Source organism: Talpa occidentalis, unplaced genomic scaffold (assembly GCF_014898055.3).
Source record: "Talpa occidentalis isolate TD23 unplaced genomic scaffold, MPIMG_talOcc4v2.1 talOcc4.10, whole genome shotgun sequence".
Classification (NCBI taxonomy): domain Eukaryota; kingdom Metazoa; phylum Chordata; class Mammalia; order Eulipotyphla; family Talpidae; genus Talpa; species Talpa occidentalis.
In genome coordinates, this window is record NW_023600993.1 from 12,529,367 (window position 1) to 12,551,228 (window position 21,862).

At 35.8% G+C, this 21,862-nt stretch overlaps 1 protein-coding gene across 10 annotated transcripts in view; it reads right to left on the bottom strand.

The window, feature by feature from the left end:
- The window catches only part of ANKRD28 (ankyrin repeat domain 28), a 130,107-nt gene that overhangs the window by 39,901 nt on the left and 68,344 nt on the right, over positions 1 to 21,862 (bottom strand). For 9 of the 10 annotated variants that reach the window (XM_037524665.2, XM_037524675.2, XM_054690226.1 and 6 more), the window contains 5 exons: positions 14,680 to 14,750; positions 9,717 to 9,917; positions 8,289 to 8,376; positions 6,965 to 7,107; positions 4,198 to 4,410 (listed from right to left, as the gene is read on the bottom strand). In XM_037524665.2, coding sequence (XP_037380562.1) covers positions 4,198 to 4,410; positions 6,965 to 7,107; positions 8,289 to 8,376; positions 9,717 to 9,917; positions 14,680 to 14,750 — 716 coding nt within the window. The remainder of the gene's footprint in view (positions 1 to 4,197; positions 4,411 to 6,964; positions 7,108 to 8,288; positions 8,377 to 9,716; positions 9,918 to 14,679; positions 14,751 to 21,862) is intronic. The other variant, XM_054690349.1, reaches the window with a different exon arrangement.

Below are 21,862 nucleotides of genomic sequence, written 5' to 3' on the forward strand. Positions count from 1 at the left end.
AAACTTAGCTCCTTAATCAAGCAATAATTTTATAATCATTTGATAATTATCAATTTGACAAAAATAAGAAATGCAGTTGCAGTAATGAAGACATATTCTTTGGTTAACTCATTGCCATCAGTAATTTCAAAGCTAGATAATTACTTAGAAGTCATTAACAACATAGTAAATGTGTACTTAGAATTACTGGTTAGAGGACAGTTATACAAACCAATGCAACGAAAAATAACCAGGAAAGCTATAGTTACATCTGATAAGACAGACTTTCAATTAAAAAAAAAAAGTAAAAAGAGGTAAAGAATAATTATGATGATTAAGGGTTAAAGACAACAAGAAGCAGTAACACATAAACACGTACGCAATGAATGATGGATGGAGCACCAAGACAGGTAAGACAATAACAGAACTTCAGAGATACTGATAACCCAATAATTCTAGGAAACCTTAATATCCTACTTAAAAAATGGACAGATCAACAAGATAAAGTATAAATAAGGAAATATCAGCTCTAAATGAGGAACTAGACCAGACAGCTATAGAACACTTCACCCCAAAACTAATACATACTCGTTTTTTTTCCCCCTCGAGGATAGGGAACATCTTTAAGATATACCATACCTTGGGACTCAAGTCAATAATCAAAACTACGAGGACTAAAATTATTCCTAGTACCTTCTCTGACCACAATGTCATAAAACTAGAACTACAGGGGGGGAAAAAACCCATAAAAACATGGAAATTAAACAACATGTTTCTTAGTAGCAATTACATAAGAGGAAATCAAAACAGAAATTAGAAAAATATCTAGACTAACAAAAATGATGATACAAGTTACCAGAATCTATGGGATGCAACAAAAGCTGTCTTAAGGGGAAAAGAATTGTACAACAGGCCATATTAAAAAGCAAGAAAAATCTTAAACATCACATCTAAAACAACTTGGAAAAGAATAAGTAAGACATTAAGTTAGCAGAAAGATTGTAATAATAAAAATAAGAGTGAAAATAAATGCAACAGAGATTAAAATAAGACCACTTCCCCCTCCCCCCAAAACACCTACAACATTGGAACCAATAGCAAGTTCTTTGAAAAGATAAAACAGATAAGCCTAGGCTAACAAAAAAGAAGAGAAGACATTGAATACAAGTTATCACAAATGAAAGAGGAGAAATCACTATAGATAGCACAGAAACAAAAGATTTTAAGAGATTAGGGAAAAGAACAAGAGAACACAGGAGATGGGGGAGAGGAAGGAAAAAAAAAAAACTAGAAACATAACAGAAGGAAACACACTAAACATGTTAAAGGACATAACTAACATCATACTCAGTAGAGAAAGACCATTTTCCCCTAACGTCAGGAACAACAGAAAGACACAACCATATAAACTAATATGCAGACATGCCCTCCTTATTCCATGAAACTTAATATTTAACATACAAAGATGATTTTTGCTATAATCACTTTATCATAAATAAGTGTTATAGACACAAAAATTTTGACTGGGTACTTTTCTTTGGAGGAGTATTATAATTTAAAAATTTATTATTTTTATTTTATTTTATCTTTTAAAGATTTATTTTTATTTATTTATTTATACAAGCACTGGGTACAGTTAGAAGCGCGGGAGGGTGAGAGAATTCACCAGAGCCAGAGCGGGGAACAGAGCAGGCAGAAGGACCGAAGTACACTGCTGAGGGGAGCAGCGGGCAGCAGGAGAGGTCTGCGCGCCATGTGGGGCCCTTCTCCGGTGGCCGGGGAGCAGACGGGGATCGAACCGGCGCTGCAGAGGCTGCGGGCAGCTTTGCAACCCAGCGCTCAACCGCTGTGCCACCGGGGAGGCCTATTTTTAAAGATTTCTTTCTTTTTCTTTCTTTTTTTAAAAAAGATTTATTTATTTACTTATACAAGCACTGGGTACAGTCAGAAACACAGGAGAGTGAGAGAATTCACCAGAGCGGGAAACAGAACAGGCAGACTAACAAAATACATTGCTGAGGGGAGCAGCGGGCGCAGAAGGAGAGGTCTGCGCACCATGCGGGACCCTCGCTGGTGGCCAGAGATTGAACTGGTGCTGCAGAGGTTGCGGGTAGATTCACAGCCCAGTGCTCAACTGCTGCACCACCAGGGGAGGCCCAAAGATTTATTTTTATTTATTTGTGCATACAAGAACTGGAATGTAGGCCAGAGGTGCAGGGGGTGAGAGGATTCACCACAGAGTGGGGAGAACAGGTGGATCTACTGAAATACACTGCTGAGGGGAGCAGCAGGTGAGACAGGAGAGATCTGCTGCGCCATGTGGGTCACCTCCCTGGTCAGGATTGAACTCTTGTCACAGTGGCTGGCCATAGTTTGAGAGTACTGAGACTTTAACCCCTGTGTCACTAGGGAGGCCTTAAAATTTATTTTTGAAATAGCCTAGTATTCCTTTAAAAATATTATTAGGCCTTTAAGGAAACAAGTGTCAAATCTGTTCCCCTCCAAAATCCAAGGAGGAATTCATCAAATCAATGTAAGTAGTTTAAACCCATTATCAATACATTTTTAGTAATCTAAAGAGGTTTAGGGGATTTGTTGAGGACTGAAAGCTTTAAATGTACATTAAAAAGGCACTTGAATCGTAAGTATAAAGTAGGGGTTCTTCATGATATTCATGCCTTCCCTTGGGTGTGATGTGTATAAATTTTGCTTCTTAGCTGAGAGGGCAATTTAGAATGACCGAATTACAGATGACCCTACTGCTGCTATAGCTTTCAGGATGGGTGACTGGCATCACTAAAGGTTTTTCAGGCTTCTCTAAAGTTAAAGAGGTAAGAAAATGGACTCCTTTCTCTAAGTCTGTAAGACACTGACTTTATCATATCTACAAAAGGTGCTGGATCTTAAGTGATTAAAGCTCTGAAAACCACATTTTAAGCTTAAATGTTTTTACTAATCCTAAATGGTTCAATTTTGTTTAGTTTTTATTTCTTCCTATCATAAAAATATGGCCTAAAACAAACATTCAAAGAATGAATTGACAAACACAAAAGCAATCAGTGAACACATCTTGGAAAATGTAAAATGATGATTACACATTACAAAGTAGTGGTGATGAAAATCTTGGTTGCATGTGTTTCTTTTTTTTCCCCACAGAATTATACAATAGAAAGTACATTTATTTTGGCCCTAGAATTTTCACATTATTTCTAAAATTCAAATGGTCTCTCTTGAAAGCCATTGTGACCAAAAGCTAAAAAGCAACTATTCTTATGTACAACACACTGATTCGGTCAAAACACATTCGGTCTTTGGTTAGTGTTTTAATTCTTCCAATACTGTTAAAAATTTCCAACAAGAACAGCTGAAAGAAATTTCACAGTGAACTCCACCCACACATACCACCAGGGACCTACAGTTAATATTTTACTTTCTATGCTTTTTCACATATCAATCTCTTCATCACACTTTCTAATTATTTTATGCGTCTCAAAGCTATTACCTCCAAATACTGCGGTAAGCATATCATGAACTAGGGCTCATCATCTACTTGACTTTTTACCTTCTAAGGGAAAACTTACAAGCACTGAAGTGACTAAATCTCAAAATATATATCACTTCCCGAATTTTGACAAATATTTATTTACATAACACAGAGTTTATCAAAATGCAGAACACCATCATTCAAGAAAGATCCCCGGAATCCTATTTTCCTCAGTCCTTACTCTCAGAGGCAACTATTCTATAGAATCTTCTTTTTTTTTTTTTTTAAGATTTATCTATTTATTTATACAAGCACTGGGCACAGTCAGAGGCGCAGGAGGGTGAGAGAATTCACCAGAGCCAGAGGGGAGAGTAGAACAGGCAGAGTGACGAAGTACACTGCTGAGGGGAGCAGCGGGCGGCAGGGGAGGTCTGCGTGCCAAGTGGGACCCTCGCCCGGCAGCTGGGGATCGAACCAGCGCTGCAGAGGCTGCGGGCAGCCTCGCAACCCAGTGCTCAACCACTGCACCACCGGGGAGGCCCATATAGAATCTTATATAAATGTAGATAGTGTGTACATACTTGTATAAGGCTTTCACTGAGCACCCGTGTAAGGTTCATGTGTGTTGTATCAGTAGTTTATTCCTTTATATTGCTGACTAGTATTTGTTACTGACAATATTTTAAACAGTGAACTGCTAAATACAACAAGTATAGATTCTGATTATTTCGTACCTTCATATTGACATCGGCCCCATTGCCAACTAGAAGCTCTAAACACAAAGCTCCATGTGTAGATGCAGCAGCAAAGTGTAAAGGAGTAAATCCTTTTTCATTCTTCTGATTTACATTAGCACCACAGTCTATAAGTTCATTCACTACAACATCCTGTCCATTGTAGCAGGCTACATGCAGAGGCGTATTTCCATAGGCATTTGGTTCATTCATCTATTGGGAGAAAAATATAAACATTAAAGTAGTTTCCTTGTGAGTTGTTTTAGCAATGTCGTGGCTGCAATCAAATTAAAATGAGGGGGGAAAAGGGAAAAATACACTAAGGCTTAAGTTCATCGTTCAAAATAATAATAATTAGCAATAAACATTTTGGTGTTAAACTTTGTACATTCAGGGTATATAATTCACACATACAATGTCTACTTCATAGCAAAACTGAATTATTCTAAGAGTCATTGCAGGAAAAGGAAAGCTAAAATAATGTAATTTAAAAAGCCTATTAGGTAAGGACAATTCTAGAATTCACTCTAAAAATCGTGAAACATGAACATAAAGGGAAAACTCTGAGGTATATTCAACAACATACATATTTTCAAGCCTTTTTACTTTGTAGTGCCAAAAGATTAAAGTTAGTGATGAAACAAGAGATTAGGAATTTAAAAAAGTTGAGTGCCACCATTTCATATTTATTTATTGGTATTTTAGGTATTTTTAGCCTTACATGTTGACATTTTACCAAAATGAATATGCTCAAAAGAATGCATTCAAAATGGGAGACAATTCTTATGCAACTCATGTTTCTTTTTCCTTTTGCTTCTAATAAATGAGTGTGTTTTAACATTCACATGACTTTTATGTAGTAAGGAATTTGACATTGGCCCAAGGATTTTGGGAGGTAATCTATGGCATATCTCATAGTAATGTCCTTGTTAAGGGTGGGAACTGGGTGCAATGCACTTGAGGACTGGCCCCCACAAAGAGTTTTAGGGTAGGCGCTTTGGATCACTCAGTGGACTTGGAGACTGAAATCAACTATGTGGGCAGTCAATCATTCACGCCTATATAACAGAACTCAAAAAAAAAAACCTGAAAATGAAGCTCAAGTGAACTTTTCTGATTGGCAATACTATGTGCATTTTGTCATACACAGTTGTTGGAGGAGTCTTAAATCCATGGGCTGAGGACAATGGAAGCTTTGTTTTTAGAGTACTCCTATACTCTGTCCTATGTATGTCCCTTCCTTTGGCTGATCTTAATTTGTATCTTGTATATATAATAAGTCATTACTATGAATACAAGAGCTTTCAGTGAGTTTTTGAAGTCCTTATAATGAGTTATCAAATCTAAAGGTGGTTTTGGGGAAGTCTTGTGTGGACCTTGTAAAACCACAATTTTATTGAACATGCTCTGTTCTGAGTTCCTGGTAACAGAAATTTAAGGAAGCGAAAAAGTAATTATTTAACTTTATTTAAAGTATCTAGATCTCATCACCCAAAACTAGGAGATACAGGATGGATACCCTCTCAGACCTTCCAGAACTTTGAAATTAAGTTTGTTTTAAGCCACTTATTTTGTGGTAATTTGTTATGGCAGCTCTAGGTAACTAATAAATTATACAGCAGGATGCCACACTTCCAGATATGGCTCTAAGTCTGACCATTACTTTTGAAGAACACTTTGACGCAAGTTTACAAATGTTAAATTATTGTCAAAGAAGTTTTTAAAATTGCACCAGAATGGACTTGAAACCATGATCAAAAACAAAGTTGTCTTATTTACATCAGTGGTCTTTTAAAATATTATTGTTATATCGTTGAAACAGAGCTATAAAGAACGACTGAGTTGCAGTAACATTGCATTCTGCAAGAATCCTACCTAACGTGTGTTTGGATTTTGCCACTTCTCATGTTCCCCACACTTTCAAATAACTACTTGCTTGCTTTTGGCAAAGTGCTTCATATGGTCTTACATTATGAGACTGCCGAGTTCTACAGTTCTGGTAGGCATTCCTCATCCACCAGACTATCACCTACTTTTTTGTTTGATTTTGGCTGCTGATCTAAACTGCCTCCCTTTAGTAGAGCCTTACCCTTTCCCCTTCTAATTTTCTGCTTTTAACCTGTGTTTTGATGCATCAGCTGAATATGTCAGAATTGGACCTAAAATACGAGCAAATATATTAAGCATGGGAATAAAGTACATGTGCTTTAAAAGTACAGCCTGTGAAGGATACAGAAATTCTTAGCTATCTAATTTAGAAATCAAACACACTAAGATACATCAGCAACTCTTCCTAAGCAAAAAGACTCAGGTAGTAGGGGACAATTACTTGATGAGAAAGAAGATTCTAGTTTTTCTGCCTAGCACTTGTCAATATCCTATAATGCAAACTGCTAGAGTTTTAAAAAGAACTGTGCAAATAAGATTCTCAAGAATGGAGCCACTTAGATAAAATAATGCACGTGTCTCATTTGCTAGTCTCCACAGCTGAAGTGGAGCTACAGGACATGGAATGTGATGGAGAAGACAAACTTCTGTTGGTCATTCATTTTTGAGTGTTTTTTAATGCTTAACATACTTAGACTAAGTATATGTGTTGACCAGATGTTGGTGCACTATATATTATATAAAGGACTACAAAATAGCTAGTTAAAAGACAAAAACATTATATTGAAATCTTTTAAATTTGAAATAACTTCTGTCAGCAATGAAACTGCAAATACATAAAATACTCCATCCTTTTATACTATCTGATCTATATACGTACATCAACTCCAAGATCTAGAAGGTACTTGACTACACTGATCATTCCACTAGAAGCTGCTGCATGAAGAGGCGTGTAAGACTTCTTATCCTTGCATGTCACTTCAGCTCCGTGCGTCACAAGTAATTTCACTACTTCAGTGTGACCTGAAAACATGTTCATGAACAATGAAGAGATGAGCATATTTTAAGTATGAAATATAACTATCTTTAAATTCTTCAAAAAAAGGTAAAAATGTAAATTAACTAGATAGTGTATAGTAAGTCATCATTAAATCACATTATAACTGGAAAGAAGACAGAAGATGGAATTAGATACCTAATTCAGAAATCAAATACATTAAGATACATCAGCAACCCTTCCTAACCTAACAGACTTAAGTAGTAGGGGATAATTACTTGGTGGGCAAGTATTAATTTTTGAAGCTATTTTTCTAATGATAAAATACAAAAACATAAGAAAACAAATGAACTCATATCAGTTATTAGCAATACCAAGGTCCAGGAAAATCCTTTGCATATAATTGAAATAGTTAAAAGTAGTAAAATTCACCTTCAATTTTAAGTCCCATCTTTAGATATAAAGGAAGATTGAAAATGAAGGTTACTGAAAGTTAACAGTTTCCTTGCCAGATGTCCTTTTTTGAAAACCAAAAGCTGAAAATATTTGGCTTTGGGGTTTCTCTCACACCAAATGTTTGTGCCTCTAATTTTGTCATGGGCAATTTGCTTCAGTTAATTGAAGGTAAAATATCCAGAAGTCTCTTGTAGAGCTCTACAATGCTCTAGTCACAAAGCTATATAGGTTTGGGGTGGTCAATTTTCCCATGAGCTATATTAGGTTTATAAAGCAATTCTGCAGATCCTTAGGACTTTTCAAGAAAACACACATCTTGTCATACAACCTAAGCCTGTTACAAAAATTAAACATGGCTATACCTATTTAACTTGACGCTTGGTCCAAGTAACAGACTTCTTAACACATCGTCATAACTTCTACTTAGTATTTCCAAAAAAAAAAAAAAAAAAAATGAATGGGCTCTGAGGACAGACTTTTAATAAACACAAATCCTAAATAATGTACCTCAGATTTGTGTCTAAACATATCTCTCCCTTTGAAAATAAATAATTAATTATAGTTCTTAGACCAGGACCCAAGCACTCCTGTCCTGGCAAACCTCCAATACTAAGCTGATTCCATTTGGGAAACAAACTGAGATATGGTCTAACTTCTCAGTATGCCAAAAGAGAACTATTATGCAAAACGGAAGAACTAAAATGTATGGCTTTTCTTGAAAACAGGATGTCAAAAACTAAAAAGTACCTACCCATATATGCAGCCCAATGGATTGCACGTCTATCCTTCTTGTCAAAAGCATTAATATTGGCACCTCTAGACAAGAGTAGTTTGACCATCTGGAATAAAAACAAATACATTTCCATCAAAATTCAGAAGCAGAACTGCTCATGAACATGCTTTTTGATGACTACTTATCTTAATCTCTCTGGTACTGAATTTCTTTATTTGTAGAAAGGACCTAGAAGAAATTCTGAAGACTCTAACATAATTTAATGAGTAATATGACAAAATATAAAAAAGAGGTCACTGTTATTGAAGTCAGGCACTACTCTCTCTCAAGGATGCCCCTTTATGTCATGGTTTTTTACAAGCAACTATGCACAAATTTGGATGGTCTAAATGTGCAATATTTAACAACAGATTATTAAAACTGGACTTTTATTAAGAAACAAAAGTGTTATTTAAAATGTAAAGTGTAATCTCATTGCGAAAGTGTTTTAAATTTAATTCAAACACAAATATAGTATCCACAATGTGATTAGACCTGAAGGTCACTTCATGGTCTGCTTACCTTGTAATGTGCCAAGAATAATATTTCTATTATGCCTAACCATAATGTTTACAATAGTTCCCCCACTGGAAAGGACATTCCAGATTTCAAAAAGGGACATATCTTGTGACCTTAACTGTAGTGCAGGCAAGGATTCTTTATCTTTATGCTGCAAAAGCAGAGAAGAACAGTGAAAACAACACTGCAGCCATAAGCTCTCAGCCAGACTCTTGGGAAAGTCAATTTATCTGAGTTTCTGTGCCTGCAACAAAAATAAAGGACTGGACAAACTGGTCTCAAAAGCTCTTCTAATTCTGTGTTTCATTCTTTACTAAGTCTTCTATGTACTTAATAAACCTCACTCTCTGCTAATGACAACAACTAACATAGGCAATACTTGTTGTATATAATAACTAAATATTATTAACTTTTTGAAACTGCTTTCTTTTGATGGTCTGTCACCTAAGAATTCTTAACTAAATGCTGATAATAAATTATAAGAAAATGTTTTTTCTAAACTCCACCTTCCTGTGTTACTATCTATCTAGGAGGGTAATGAAATTGCTCTATCTTCCTAGATTTATTTTTCCACAATGACAGAACACACTTTTTACAGTGTTAGAGTTGGTTTTTTACACTGTGTTAAGAGTTGGCAGTGTCTTCTAAACGGACTACGAAATTCAAGCACAAGGGCTGTATCTACTTAATAAATTTCTAAATTTCACAAAATTATCATGGAAAGAAATGCAAGTTTGCTAAAGGCAAAAGTAAGCAAAAATTAGCAATATCACTATTTATATGTGCTTTATCATGAACTGATGAATGGCTAAAAAAGCAAGTTCACTAATAAGTGACAGGTGGAAAGATTCAGGGAAACAGAATCATTGTCTAATTAATATTACCTACCTCACCGTGTCCACTGAAAGCTGCATGATGTAAGGCAGTTCTCCCTGCTCGATCAGACACGTTTACATTACTCAGAACAGGTACCAAAGCTTCAGCACACTTTACAGCTTTATTGGCAGCAGCTATGTGTAAAGGGGTTTGCCAATTTTTGTCTCGAGCATTAACATCGGCAGAATGCTTCAAAAGTACCTGTACTGCCTCCTATAACATGGTATAAAAATTATAAAAGACAGTTTTAGAAATTTTATATACATGAAGGAAATAAAATCAGTTCTAGTAGAACATACTCTAAACAAATAGGATTTTACCCAAGAAAACCAAATATTCTGAACTAAAGGCAGTACTCAGTCATATAAGATCTATCAAGATAGAACATTCCCTTTTTCTAGCTTTCAATTAAAGGTCTAACCATCTCAAATGTGCAGGAAAAAATGCTGACAAATATTCTTCAAAAACATTCACTACTTCTCTTGTTTTTCTGGATGGCAAGATACAATTAATATATACTCTGAGAAGCCTGAAGGAATGGATTTATCACTGTGCCATTAGATAATTATAAAATATAGTATTTCCTTACGTATCACACATGCTATTTTTCTGCACAATGAAAACCCCCCTATGATACAGTTTATTTTATTAATAGAGCAAGAAAGAGAGGGACACAGAGACATATACACATACACAAAGCTTTGCTGTGATGCTACCTGGCAGGAAGGCAATGTAGCACAATTTACTGTTCGAAGGATCTGTCTCCCAGAAGCACCAAGAAAACTTCACAATACATCTATAAATTGGACTCATGGCAATATTCTAAAGAATGCAGTATGCCATCAACAAACATTAAGCACTGAATCAAAACTAAATGTAGCTATAATGTTCTCATTACAGTGATAATCTTATCTTTGGTAGATAAACAACAAACTATACATAACAATGAAAAAAATAAGAATCATATCAGTTCTGTTATTTTCAAGGTCTGATAATTCAACTCCAGTAAAACTGACCCTCAGTTTTTTTACTCTAAAAAGAGGGAGAATACTTCCTGTTTACCACTCTTCTTAAATCTGCAAGAAAGCTGAAAATTAAATGTGTAAGTATAAAATAACCATAGGTGTGCAAAGCAGCCTGGAACATGAAATAAAACACTAACAGTGATTCACTATTAGTGAAAATAGGTTTTTAAGCTTCTGAAATAAAAAGTAATCAGAACCCTCTGAAATAGGGGAAACAACACAAGTATTTAACGGATCTGACAAAAGACTGGAGAGATGCCCAGAAATCTATTAACCTGCTAAGAAAGTTGGCCAGCTAATCATAGATATACAAATATCTACTCTAATATCCTGCAATTCCACTCCAGTTATTTACCCAAAAGATACTTTTAAAAAGCCCAGCCAAGAATGCTCATATTAACTTTATGTATACGACCCCAAAACCTGAAATCCAAATGTCCATCAACAGAAAAACTGATAAATTATTGAATATCCATAAGATGGACTACTACTCAGCAATAAAAAGGAGTGCTCCAGTAACGCACAGAATGACACGGACAATTCTCAAAAATGTTACACTGAATAAACAAAGCCAAGACACAAGACTTGATTCCATTTTTATAAAGTTCTAGAAAAGGTAAAATTACTTGATGGTGAGAGATCAGAATAGTGGTTGTTTCTGGGGACAGAAAAGGTTACCTGAGAGACCATGATTAGGAAAAGTCGCATAGTGTATACGTTTGTCAAAACTCAATACACAAAGGAGTATTATACCTTTGCCAAATTTCAAATCTGTGAATTTTGTTTTAAATGATTTACAAAAAGGAATATGGGGAGAAACATATAGAGGAATATGGACCCAAATTATGGAAAACAAGGTACACACTATCAGGATTTTCCATCCTTATCCTCAAGAAGGGTGTATTGTAACTTGTGGAATAAAAAAAAATATAATGCCACACCAGGATTTGTCAGTAGGTATGTTAATGGCTGCACTAGAAAATAATTAAAAACAAAATGAAGAATTTATAATAGGATAAACTGGGCATATGCAGTTATAGATGACAGGCTTGCCTTATCTATTCCCAGTCTGGAATTCACAATGTATACATTAAAACTTCTGAAAAGTCTCGGGAATATTTATGACATTAGCAATGTTAAAAAATTCAAACCAAAGTAAGTATAAATCCAAATTATGGTAGGTAAGACAGTCTTACCTAAATTTTCTAACAGTTATATTAATTATGAGTTATAATATCACAGTCCAGAAATTTTTAGGCTGAAGGATAGGCTTCAGAAACTTGCCTGGATCATTGCTTTTTAACTTATATATTCTTAAATTCAGGCTAAGGATGTAGTTTTTGTTTTCTTTTTTTAATGAGCAGTCATCAAGTCTTTGCATGGAACCTGCAATCTTCCTTATAAGTATTACTTTTTAAAAGAATATTTGGTCTGCTTTACAATCTCTGCAAATATATAATGTGAGTGCAAAGAAAGTATTCTTTTTATTTAATTTGGCAAAACTCCACTAGTTTTAAAAAATATATTCCCAAGAGTCATAACAGTAAGTGTATAGTAGAACTAACTTATTAATAAAGTTTCAAAGATGATAATGTTTACCTTCCTTAACTGCTTTTACTTTAAAAAACCAAAACTTCTTTACAGAGAGCTAAGCACAAATTTAGTAACATTACCAGAGAATTTGAGTTCATCCACTGGCTGCATGTAGGGTGAGGGATGTAGAGGAGAACAGCCTCTACGTTCTGCAGGACACTGGAGAGCAAGTACCTCTCTGCTATTGGGACAACGAGGCAAGCTCAATTCCTCCACTGAACAAAGTAGCATGGGCTTCGTTAATCATGAAGTCATAGACCAGAGTGGGAGCATGAAGAATGGGAAGCAAAGGGGGGGGCGGGTAGTCCAATTAACTATGGTGGAGGATTACTAATGCTTTGGTAGTAGGGATGGTGTGGTGACATATATCTGAATAACTGTGAATCTATACCCCTAAATTATATATATAAACTGATGTTACCTCAATTTTTAAAAAGAATTTCGGTGTTCAAAATATTCATATTTATACCATTTTTCTTAACCCCCAGATATGTATAAGACTGAAGAGCTAGAATGTTGCAAGTGACCCAGTTTCCCCAAATCCAGATTCTACAGTTTATTGTCTATAGTATATCAAGAAACTACATCTGAGTTTAGAAGCGTGCTTGCAATACCTATTATTCCCTCGCTCCTCCTTTTCTTTTTAAGATTTATTTATTTACATAAGAACTGGGATACAGGCCAGAGGCGCAGGAGAGTGAGAGGATTCATCAGAGACAGAGCAGGGAGCAGAACAGGCGAGACAGGAGAGGTCTGCTGCGCCATGTGGGATTCTTGCTGGCCGGCCGGGAATCGAACCCACACTGCAGAGGCTGCGGACAGCTTCACAGAGCTGCACCCAAACTGCTGCGCCACCAGGGAGGCCCCTCTCCTCCTTTCAAGTCTGAGGCTCTAGTTAACAGATTGTCTCTGTCACAAGGCAGGGTACCCAGTTATTTTTTGCCTTTATTTCTCTTCACCTGTATACTTTTTTTTTTTTTTTACTTTTTCCTATATTTTTAAATTTTTTTTAAAAAAGATTTTATTTTATTTATTTATACAAGCACTGGGTACAGTCAGAAGCACGGGAGGGTGAGAGAATTCACAAGAGCCAGAGCGGGGAACAGAACAGGTAGACCGATGATATACACTGCTGAGGGGAGCAGCAGGCGGCAGGAGAGGTCTGCACGCCATGTGGGACCCTCGCCAGGTGGCCGGGGATAGAACCGGCGCTGCAGAATCTGCGGGCAGCTTCGCAACCCCACGCTCAACTGCTGCGCCACCGGGGAGGCCCTATTTTTAAATTTTTTTTTGAACAATATTTGCTTCCCCTCCACCCGCTCAGATTGAGTCCCCATAGAATTTCCTTCCCCAAGGCACACGTGCACCATCACCACAGTCCCCTGTGTTCCTCCCTCCCTCCTTTTGATCCCTCTCCCTCCTCCTCCCCTACAAGATGTCTCTGCTTTATAATTGTCTCTTTTTGCTTTGCTGTGTTTTGTACTGTTGTTATTCTTTTTATTGAACTGGACAGTCCGAAATGTAGTTCACAATGAGGAATGCAAAGAATTAAGAGACAAGAGATCCCCAAGTTTCTCTTGAGGAAATATTCTGAAACACTAGTTAAAGAAGAGCTAACCCTCCAGTTCATGATGAAAAGTAGCAGCAGCTTATACTTTCTGGTCTCTCACAATTTGAGTAAGTGAAGAAACACTGAATTAGCATTAACTTATATAGTCATACTTTTCAATTTTATATTTAAATATTTATTTTTAATAAGCATCAACTTTCATAAGAGAGATAAAATACGTTCCCTAAGCACAAAGCATTTTCAAAAAATACCCAATACATTTTAGAAAGGCAATAAAATGAATTTAAAAAAAGAATGGTTTTGTCCCATCACTGGTATTCAACAGCTAAGTGGTTTCTTGCCAAAGTTTTCTCAAAATAAGGACCAAAAAAAGGTAATAATTTCAAAACTAATTTCATTGTTTAACAACATTTCAATTAATCATTATACCACTGCTGAGATTATTTCTTGATCATTATCAGCTGAATCATTATCAGATATACATCTCTATTAGACTAAAGTGAATCAGTAGAAAAGAACCTCAAGGGCGATTTCATAAGACAGAATAAAATTCTCTCTGGTAGGACGTAGAGAAGGAAGGTATTTTAGATTCGCTAAGAAGCCTTACAAATGGAGAAGTGGGAAAAATTAACTTGGTTTGTAAAATTCTAGAGTAAAATGATCAGAGTAGGTATTTCAGTTGCTATTCCCTTCTTGTGGCAGCACAGAATTTGAATATGCACTCATAAGCAGGTGTAATCTTTTACTATACAGTATTTATATATTTATACTCAGAGAAATGTCATACCTCACTACAAGATGCAACTGCTCTGTGTAAAGGTGTCAACCATTTGCTGTCTTTGGCATTAACTCTAGCTCCTGCAACAAGAAGAAAAAAATAAATTGAAATATTTTGCATAAAATATTTTAAATAAATTTGAAGTTATATTTAGTCCAGATTGGATAAACAACAATTTAAAAAATAATACCTAATATTTATACTGCCTGCTAATAAATGACCCTTAATTCATATAACTATTCTTTTTAATTGATGTAATTATCCAATACGTTTTAGCTCTTTATTAAAATAAGCATTTTACATGGCTAGAAAAGCCACCTTTATACAGAGCACATCCAAAGTAAAATTCAGACCCCACTTTAAAATGTGTATTAAAAAACTCAAGTACTTAAAGTAAATGAATATAAGACTATTTAGACATAAATTTTTGACCACTGCAAAGCCTTCATTACATTTCTTTATAATAAATGTATCATGCTAAAAAGCTATACAAGATTATCAAAACAGTTATCCAGTGTTGATTAAAAACACATTAGCACCATCAAGTTATTGCATAAAATGTATAGAATGTTATAAACTTAGGGGAAAAAACTGAAAAGAAATGAACCAATCTATATGTCTTTGTGGGTTATACCTAATGATTTAAAGATGAGAAAAACACAACAAATCAACTACATACAGTTGTTTAAAAATCATTAAGTCAATGGAGAAAAATTATCCTTAACAAAATGGAAATACATTTAGTAAAAAAAGGCAGGAGCATTATGTTATGGGGGGACATAACACTTACATAAAATCCACTGATTTGATACTCAAGTTCTAAGCAAACAGAAGCAGCACACTGAAGGTTCCCTCTAAACAGAAATAGTCCTAGTTCTTAGAAGTGTTGAGAAACAGGTGACAAGTCCCAGACTCATGCAAAGTGAAGCTAGTGAGAAGGGCCTTTAGATATCTAGTCCAACCTCCTAATTTTCTAGATGCAGAGTAGTAGTATAGCAAGCCTAACATCAGCATCAACAACAGCAAAACCAAAGCAAGAATTCTGGTTGACATTCTATATTCTGAGTGTGAGGTTCCAGGGAATAATCATGTACAGTGATTCCAAGTAATGGCTCTAATAATTATTAGCTATAGGTCCCTAAATAGTTACATGATCCCTCTGAAGCTAAGTTTCTTCATCTATAGATCTCTTTTCTACCTTGTCACAAAGATTAACACATAATTAACATACCCAGTATATGAGCACAGATATGCTAGATAGACTTTTAAGTCTTGAACATGTGAGAAAATGAAGCAGAATGTCTACATTCCCTGCATCTGAAATGTTAACAGATTAGAAGGCTGGATCTCCAGAGAGAGTGAAGGAACAACAGAGAAATACTAGATTCCTTCATTTTCCCATTTATCTGCTTGGAACGCCAATGGCTCTTTATCACCCCTGTATTTCTTTGCATAGTTTTGAATTTATGTGCACCATAAAAGAGCAAGGTCTGGTATTAATGCCTAAAGAGTAGTGATACAGGTGCTTAGAAGAAACAAGAACCCTGAATTGAAAAATGCAGAGAATAATGAGGCCTGATAATGGGCCTTCAAGCAAACAGGAAGAGTTATTAGTTAATAACTTGAATCAGACTTCAAGGAAGTAGAATATGGCTGTCACACACACACAAAAAAAAGAGTATTTCTATGTGCTGATAAAAATCTGAGAAATAAAAAGTAAAAAGAGCAATATTATTAAGAAATATGTAATACTCTACTTTTATGTAGAAAAAGGAAGAGGTATATATCTATATTCATAGTGTTTTATAAACACAAGGAAATCATGGAGGAACACTATTAACAGTGGTTGCCTATGCATTTGTCGGCAGAGGCTAAACTGAGAATTGGGTAGTGAGGGGCTGAGTAAAAAGGCAACTTTTAGGGGAGGGATTGGGGTCAAAATAAGGGGGTTACAATTGTATGGGGAATATAAAAATAAAATTTATTATAAAAAAAATAAAGGGAGAGTGGGAGGAGCACAGGTGAATTGGTGAAGGAGATTCTATGGGGACACCTGAGGGTGGGGGAAACAAACTGTTTAAAAATGAACAATGATGTAAAAAAATATATAAAAAATAAAGATTCCTCATGAATCGTTAAAAAAAAGGCAACTTTTATGATATGCAATGTATCTTTAAAAACATATTTTTAACTGTTTTAAATAACTGAAATATTGCCTTATCAAAAAATGAAATGTATTTAAGAGGAAATAAAAGCAGTGGTTATCAGAAGTGTTCAAAGAATTTGTCTTCTAGTACAAAGAAAAAATTGTAACAACTAGAAGATGGTAAATATGTTTTGTCTTTCTTTTGGATGTGGGTAATGAGATATATAACTGAAGGAAGAAATTCTAGTTTTCATGGTGCATCTGGAAACCCAAAGTGAAAAAAAGCCTGTTGGCCTTCATTTTTCCACTTAAAGTTATGATAAGTTTTTTTTTTCCTTTGCTTTTAATAACAAAATTAAGTTAATTTCTCACAAAGCCTGAGGATGACAACAAAAAATACACTGATGACTGACTGAGGATATATCATATTGCTACTTGTTGCCAATAAACAGTTTGATTTTAAAAAAAATGGCTTCTTCTTTTCATTTTCTAAAGGTACTTAACCTGCAGGAAGATCAAGCAATGGGATTTTAGCCATTTAATCACAGTATTTCTCAGAAGATACTGACCTTTTGTTAAATTATGTGTCTTTCCTAATAGTACTAATTCCTTGGAAATTAAACACGAAGTATATGTGAAATGGTAGGGCCATATCAAAGGGTACCAACAAAACAAGTTATCTTCTTTGCCCACATTGGTTAAATTATTATACACTGTACATACTAGCAAGCATATATGGCCTAGCCATGTATGTTACAAGAGTAGTAGATGGTTGTAAAATAAGTGTTGTAAGAACAAACATGGCAGCACACTTCTGATGTCCAAACTCCCTAAAGCTCAACTCATATGAACCTCCCCTCGAAGGTAACCAGACTTCTACATAGAGTGCTCCAAACAGCTATATATACACATATACACAAATTACAAAGTCATGCAAATAATGGCAAGACATTTCCAAAATAAAATTAACTACAACAACTGAAAACTAGCCATAAAGGCTAACAATGAAGATGAAAAAAAAGGACAATTATGTCATGTCCACTTAAACATAAATGTCTTTGTATAGAGAAAACCAAATGACATTGTCACATGCTCCATACATGGCAGAGTATGATGTTTTTGTTTAATGATGATCTAAGCCACCAAAAAAGATTAATTTCTTTACGATTTCCTAGTTTCTTTTTTAAAACAAAAGAATACAAAATAGCAGTCCCATCTCAATTCTTGAAGTTAGGTTACCAGGAGACCTTATGGTAGGAGAAAGAACTGCTTAAAAAACTGAAGACAATGGAGATAGCAATTTAAGGATGATGTCATCAGTTACAGTTGCAAAGTGACACTTATAGAAAGTTTCTTTACTTGACTTTCCATGCCCCCCCCCAAATCTATAACTATCAGCTACTTTCCCTTAAATAAGCAGTCAGAATTTGTATTGCCAATATCTGAATATGGATTAGACTTTTCAGAGCACAGTGTAATTTTATTTCTGATATATTAAAAACAATGTAAAGACAAGCAAAAACCACCTTAGGGTCACCTAAATAGGTTGTATCCATTTGATTCCACAGTTAGACTCTATAGAAAAATCCAGATAACTAGTCCTCTCTCACCCATTTTTTACAATTTAATAATTCATTCATGAAAAAATATATTATGAAATGATAGGCTTTTAAAAAATGTTATATAAGGTAAGATTTCTGGAAAGAGATAAATGTCTAGCTCATTTGAAGCTAAACCAGAAGGCAACTGAAAGAAATAATCCGATTTACTTACATCAGTCTATTCTGGGATCCAAATAGCACGGATTTGTGCAGATAGTCAGGGGTCAATGGAAGAAACCCAGAAGAGGACCGATGATCTAACAATGGCTCTACCAATTAGGCTGAGTGATCTAAGGCTGTTCCCCAGAGCCCAGATCTTCATTTAGTTAATCATAATTTCTGCCTCCTATGCTGTGTGAATATACTGGAGAGGGGATAGGAAGCAAGAGAGAATGGGCCCTAAGGTAAAACCACTTTGGAAGTACCACAAAGTTTCCATAAAGTGAGCCCCACAGTCAGGCATTCAACTCAAGCGTAACCCATTTGACTCTAGATCTCATTCTGCAGTATGATCAGTTCATCAGTTTTCTCCCTACTCTAATCAGTCGCCAAGATGTGTCAATTCTTTGATTTTTGAACCTTAGTTACCAGTTAGTAAGGACTGTGCTAAATGATCTCTATGATCCATTTCCAGTTATAAAATCTTATCCTATTTTGAAATACTTGGAATAAATTATTTCATATTTACTAAATACCATGTCCTATTTTAACATCAAACAGATAATATCTTCATAATCTATGACAGGGGTCTCCAAATTACAGCCCAAAGGTTGCCAGTCATATATTTTGTAAATAAAATTTTATCACAACATAGCTACACCAAATTCACTTAAGTATTAAATATGTGGCTTTCACATTAAAAAGTAGAGCTGAGTTGTTGTCAAAGTGCTTTTATGGTCCTTAGAAAGTCTGTCAACCTCTGAATAAGTCTAAGTACTTGAGGACAGAATATTAATTTCTATTTTCATGTGTGTTTGTAATAGTTATAAATAATCCCACTAATAAATCTATGAACAGAGGATAGTTTTCTTCTCTGTTCCTAAGTTAGAATGAGCTGGGCCAGGGGTCGAATACCTCCATCACTCTTCCCAAATTGAAAATTATGCTTTTGGCTGCTTACCAAAGGCAATGGCAAAAACTTCTGATTGTGCTTTCAGGTTAGAAGTAGAATAAGCAAAAAAGCAATTACAATTTCAGTTTCCACTTGTAATGCTGGGGAGGATATAAAACAGCTGCTGCATTGTCTCTTTTAAGAGGGTGTTAGAACAACAGATACTGTGCACTGAATTGTCTCCCCCACATCCCATATTGAAAAGTGCTAACCTCAGTCCCCTCTGAATTGTGGCATTATTAGAAGGGTTCTTGACAGGCTCTAATCCAGTATGACTGGTATCCTTGTAAAAAGAAGAAAGCTGGACACAGACATGTGTAGAAGGAAGACACAAGAAGGTGGTGGTGACCCACATGCCAAGGAGAAGAGCTCTAGAACAAATGTTCTCATAGTCCCTAGAAGGAGCCTTTCCTGCCATTACTTTGCGCATGGATTTCAAGCTTCCAGAACTTTAAGAAAATCAATTTCTGGTGCTTAAGTCACTCAAGTTGTAGTGCTTTGTTTTGGCAGCCCTTGCAAGCCAATGTATCACTGTAGACTTTCAAGGGTCCTATCCCTTAAGTGTAATCCTTAAGTGTAATTCTTTTTTTTTTTTTTTTTTAAAGATTTATTTATTTATTTATAGAAGCACTGGGTAACAGTCAGAAGCGCGGGAGGGTGAGAGAATTCACCAGAGCCAGAGCGGGGAGCAGAGCAGGCAGAAGGACCGAAGTACACTGCTGAGGGGAGCAGCGGGCGGCAGGAGAGGTCTGCGTGCCATGCGGAACCCTCCTCTGGTGGCCGGGGAGCAGCCGGGGATCGAACCGGCGCTGCAGAGGCCGTGGGCAGCTTCACAACCCAGCGCTCAACCGCTGCGCCACTGGGGAGGCAGGCCCCTTAAGTGTAATTCTTAATACAAGAAAAATAAGATTCATATTTCCTTTTTAGGGATCACATTTTCTACAGAAAGCCAATCAAATGACATTCTGACTAATGCCCTCCACAATGTAAGTTCACTATGTATTAAATTTAACCATCTAATATATGCAGGAGGCAGGGGAGGGATAAAAAATAATATACGCTGGGAACAGTCTACTGTACTGCTAAACCTAAGGTTTTAAATACAAGCAACAAATCAACTTTAAATGGATAGAAGACTTGGATAGAAATCCTGAAAACATAAAATACACAGAGGAAAACATCGGTAAAACACTTCACAACATAAGTTTCAGTAATGTCTTTGAGAATTTGTCCCCAAGAGCAAGGAAAACAAAAGAGAATACAAACAACTGGGAGTACATTAAACTAATTTGCACAGTGAAAGAAACTAAAAGAAACATCCTACTGAATGGGAGAAAATATCTGCACACCATACAATGACAAGGGACTAATGTCAAAGATCTACAAATAGCTCATACAACTCAACAAAAAGAAAACAATCAAAGAAGGGGCAGAAGAGTTACACAGGCACTTCTCCAAAGACACAGATGGCCAACGAACATATGAAAAAATGTTCATCATCACTTATCAGGGAAATGCAAATCAAAACCACAGTGAGATACCACCTCACACCTGTGAGAACAGCCCGCACCAAAAATCTAGAAACAACACATGCTGACAAGGGCGTGGAGAAAATGGAACTCTCTTACACTGTTGGTGGGAATGTAGACTGATTAAGGCACTACAGAAAGCAATGTGGAGGATCCTCAAAAGATTAGAAATAGATCTGCCATATGACCCAGAAATTCTGCTGTTAGCTATCCATCCAAAGACTACAACAACACTATTTTGAAAGGAAATTTGGGCTTTCATATTTACTGCAGCATTATTTACAATAGCCAAGATATGTAACTAATGTCCCCAAAACAGGTGAATGGATCAAAAAATGTGTGGTTTATATACACAATGGAATGCTAGTCAGTGATCAAAAAAGATAATCTCAATCCATTTGCAGCAACATGGATGGAGCAGAAAGGATTATGCTAAGTGAAATAAACTATAAGGAGAAAGATAAATACTGGATGGTGTCATTTATACATGGAATATAGAAAAAAAAAATCAAAGGGTAAGACAAAGACACTAAAAACCAACCCTTGAAAGCTGATCACAGAACTGAAGTATCCAAAAGGGGTGGGGTGAGCACAGGGTGGGGAGAGCACACAATGGACTATGTGGAAGACTACAGGCGCTTTGGTAGTGGGTGTGCTATGGTGAATTTACCTGAAGGGGGAGGTCCTAGACTTCCAAACTAAAAAGGATTAAACCAATGGTACTTCATTTAAAAAAAAAAAAAAAAAAAAGCATTCAGCAAATATTTACTATTATTATGTGCCAGGCACTGAAACAAGCAATAAA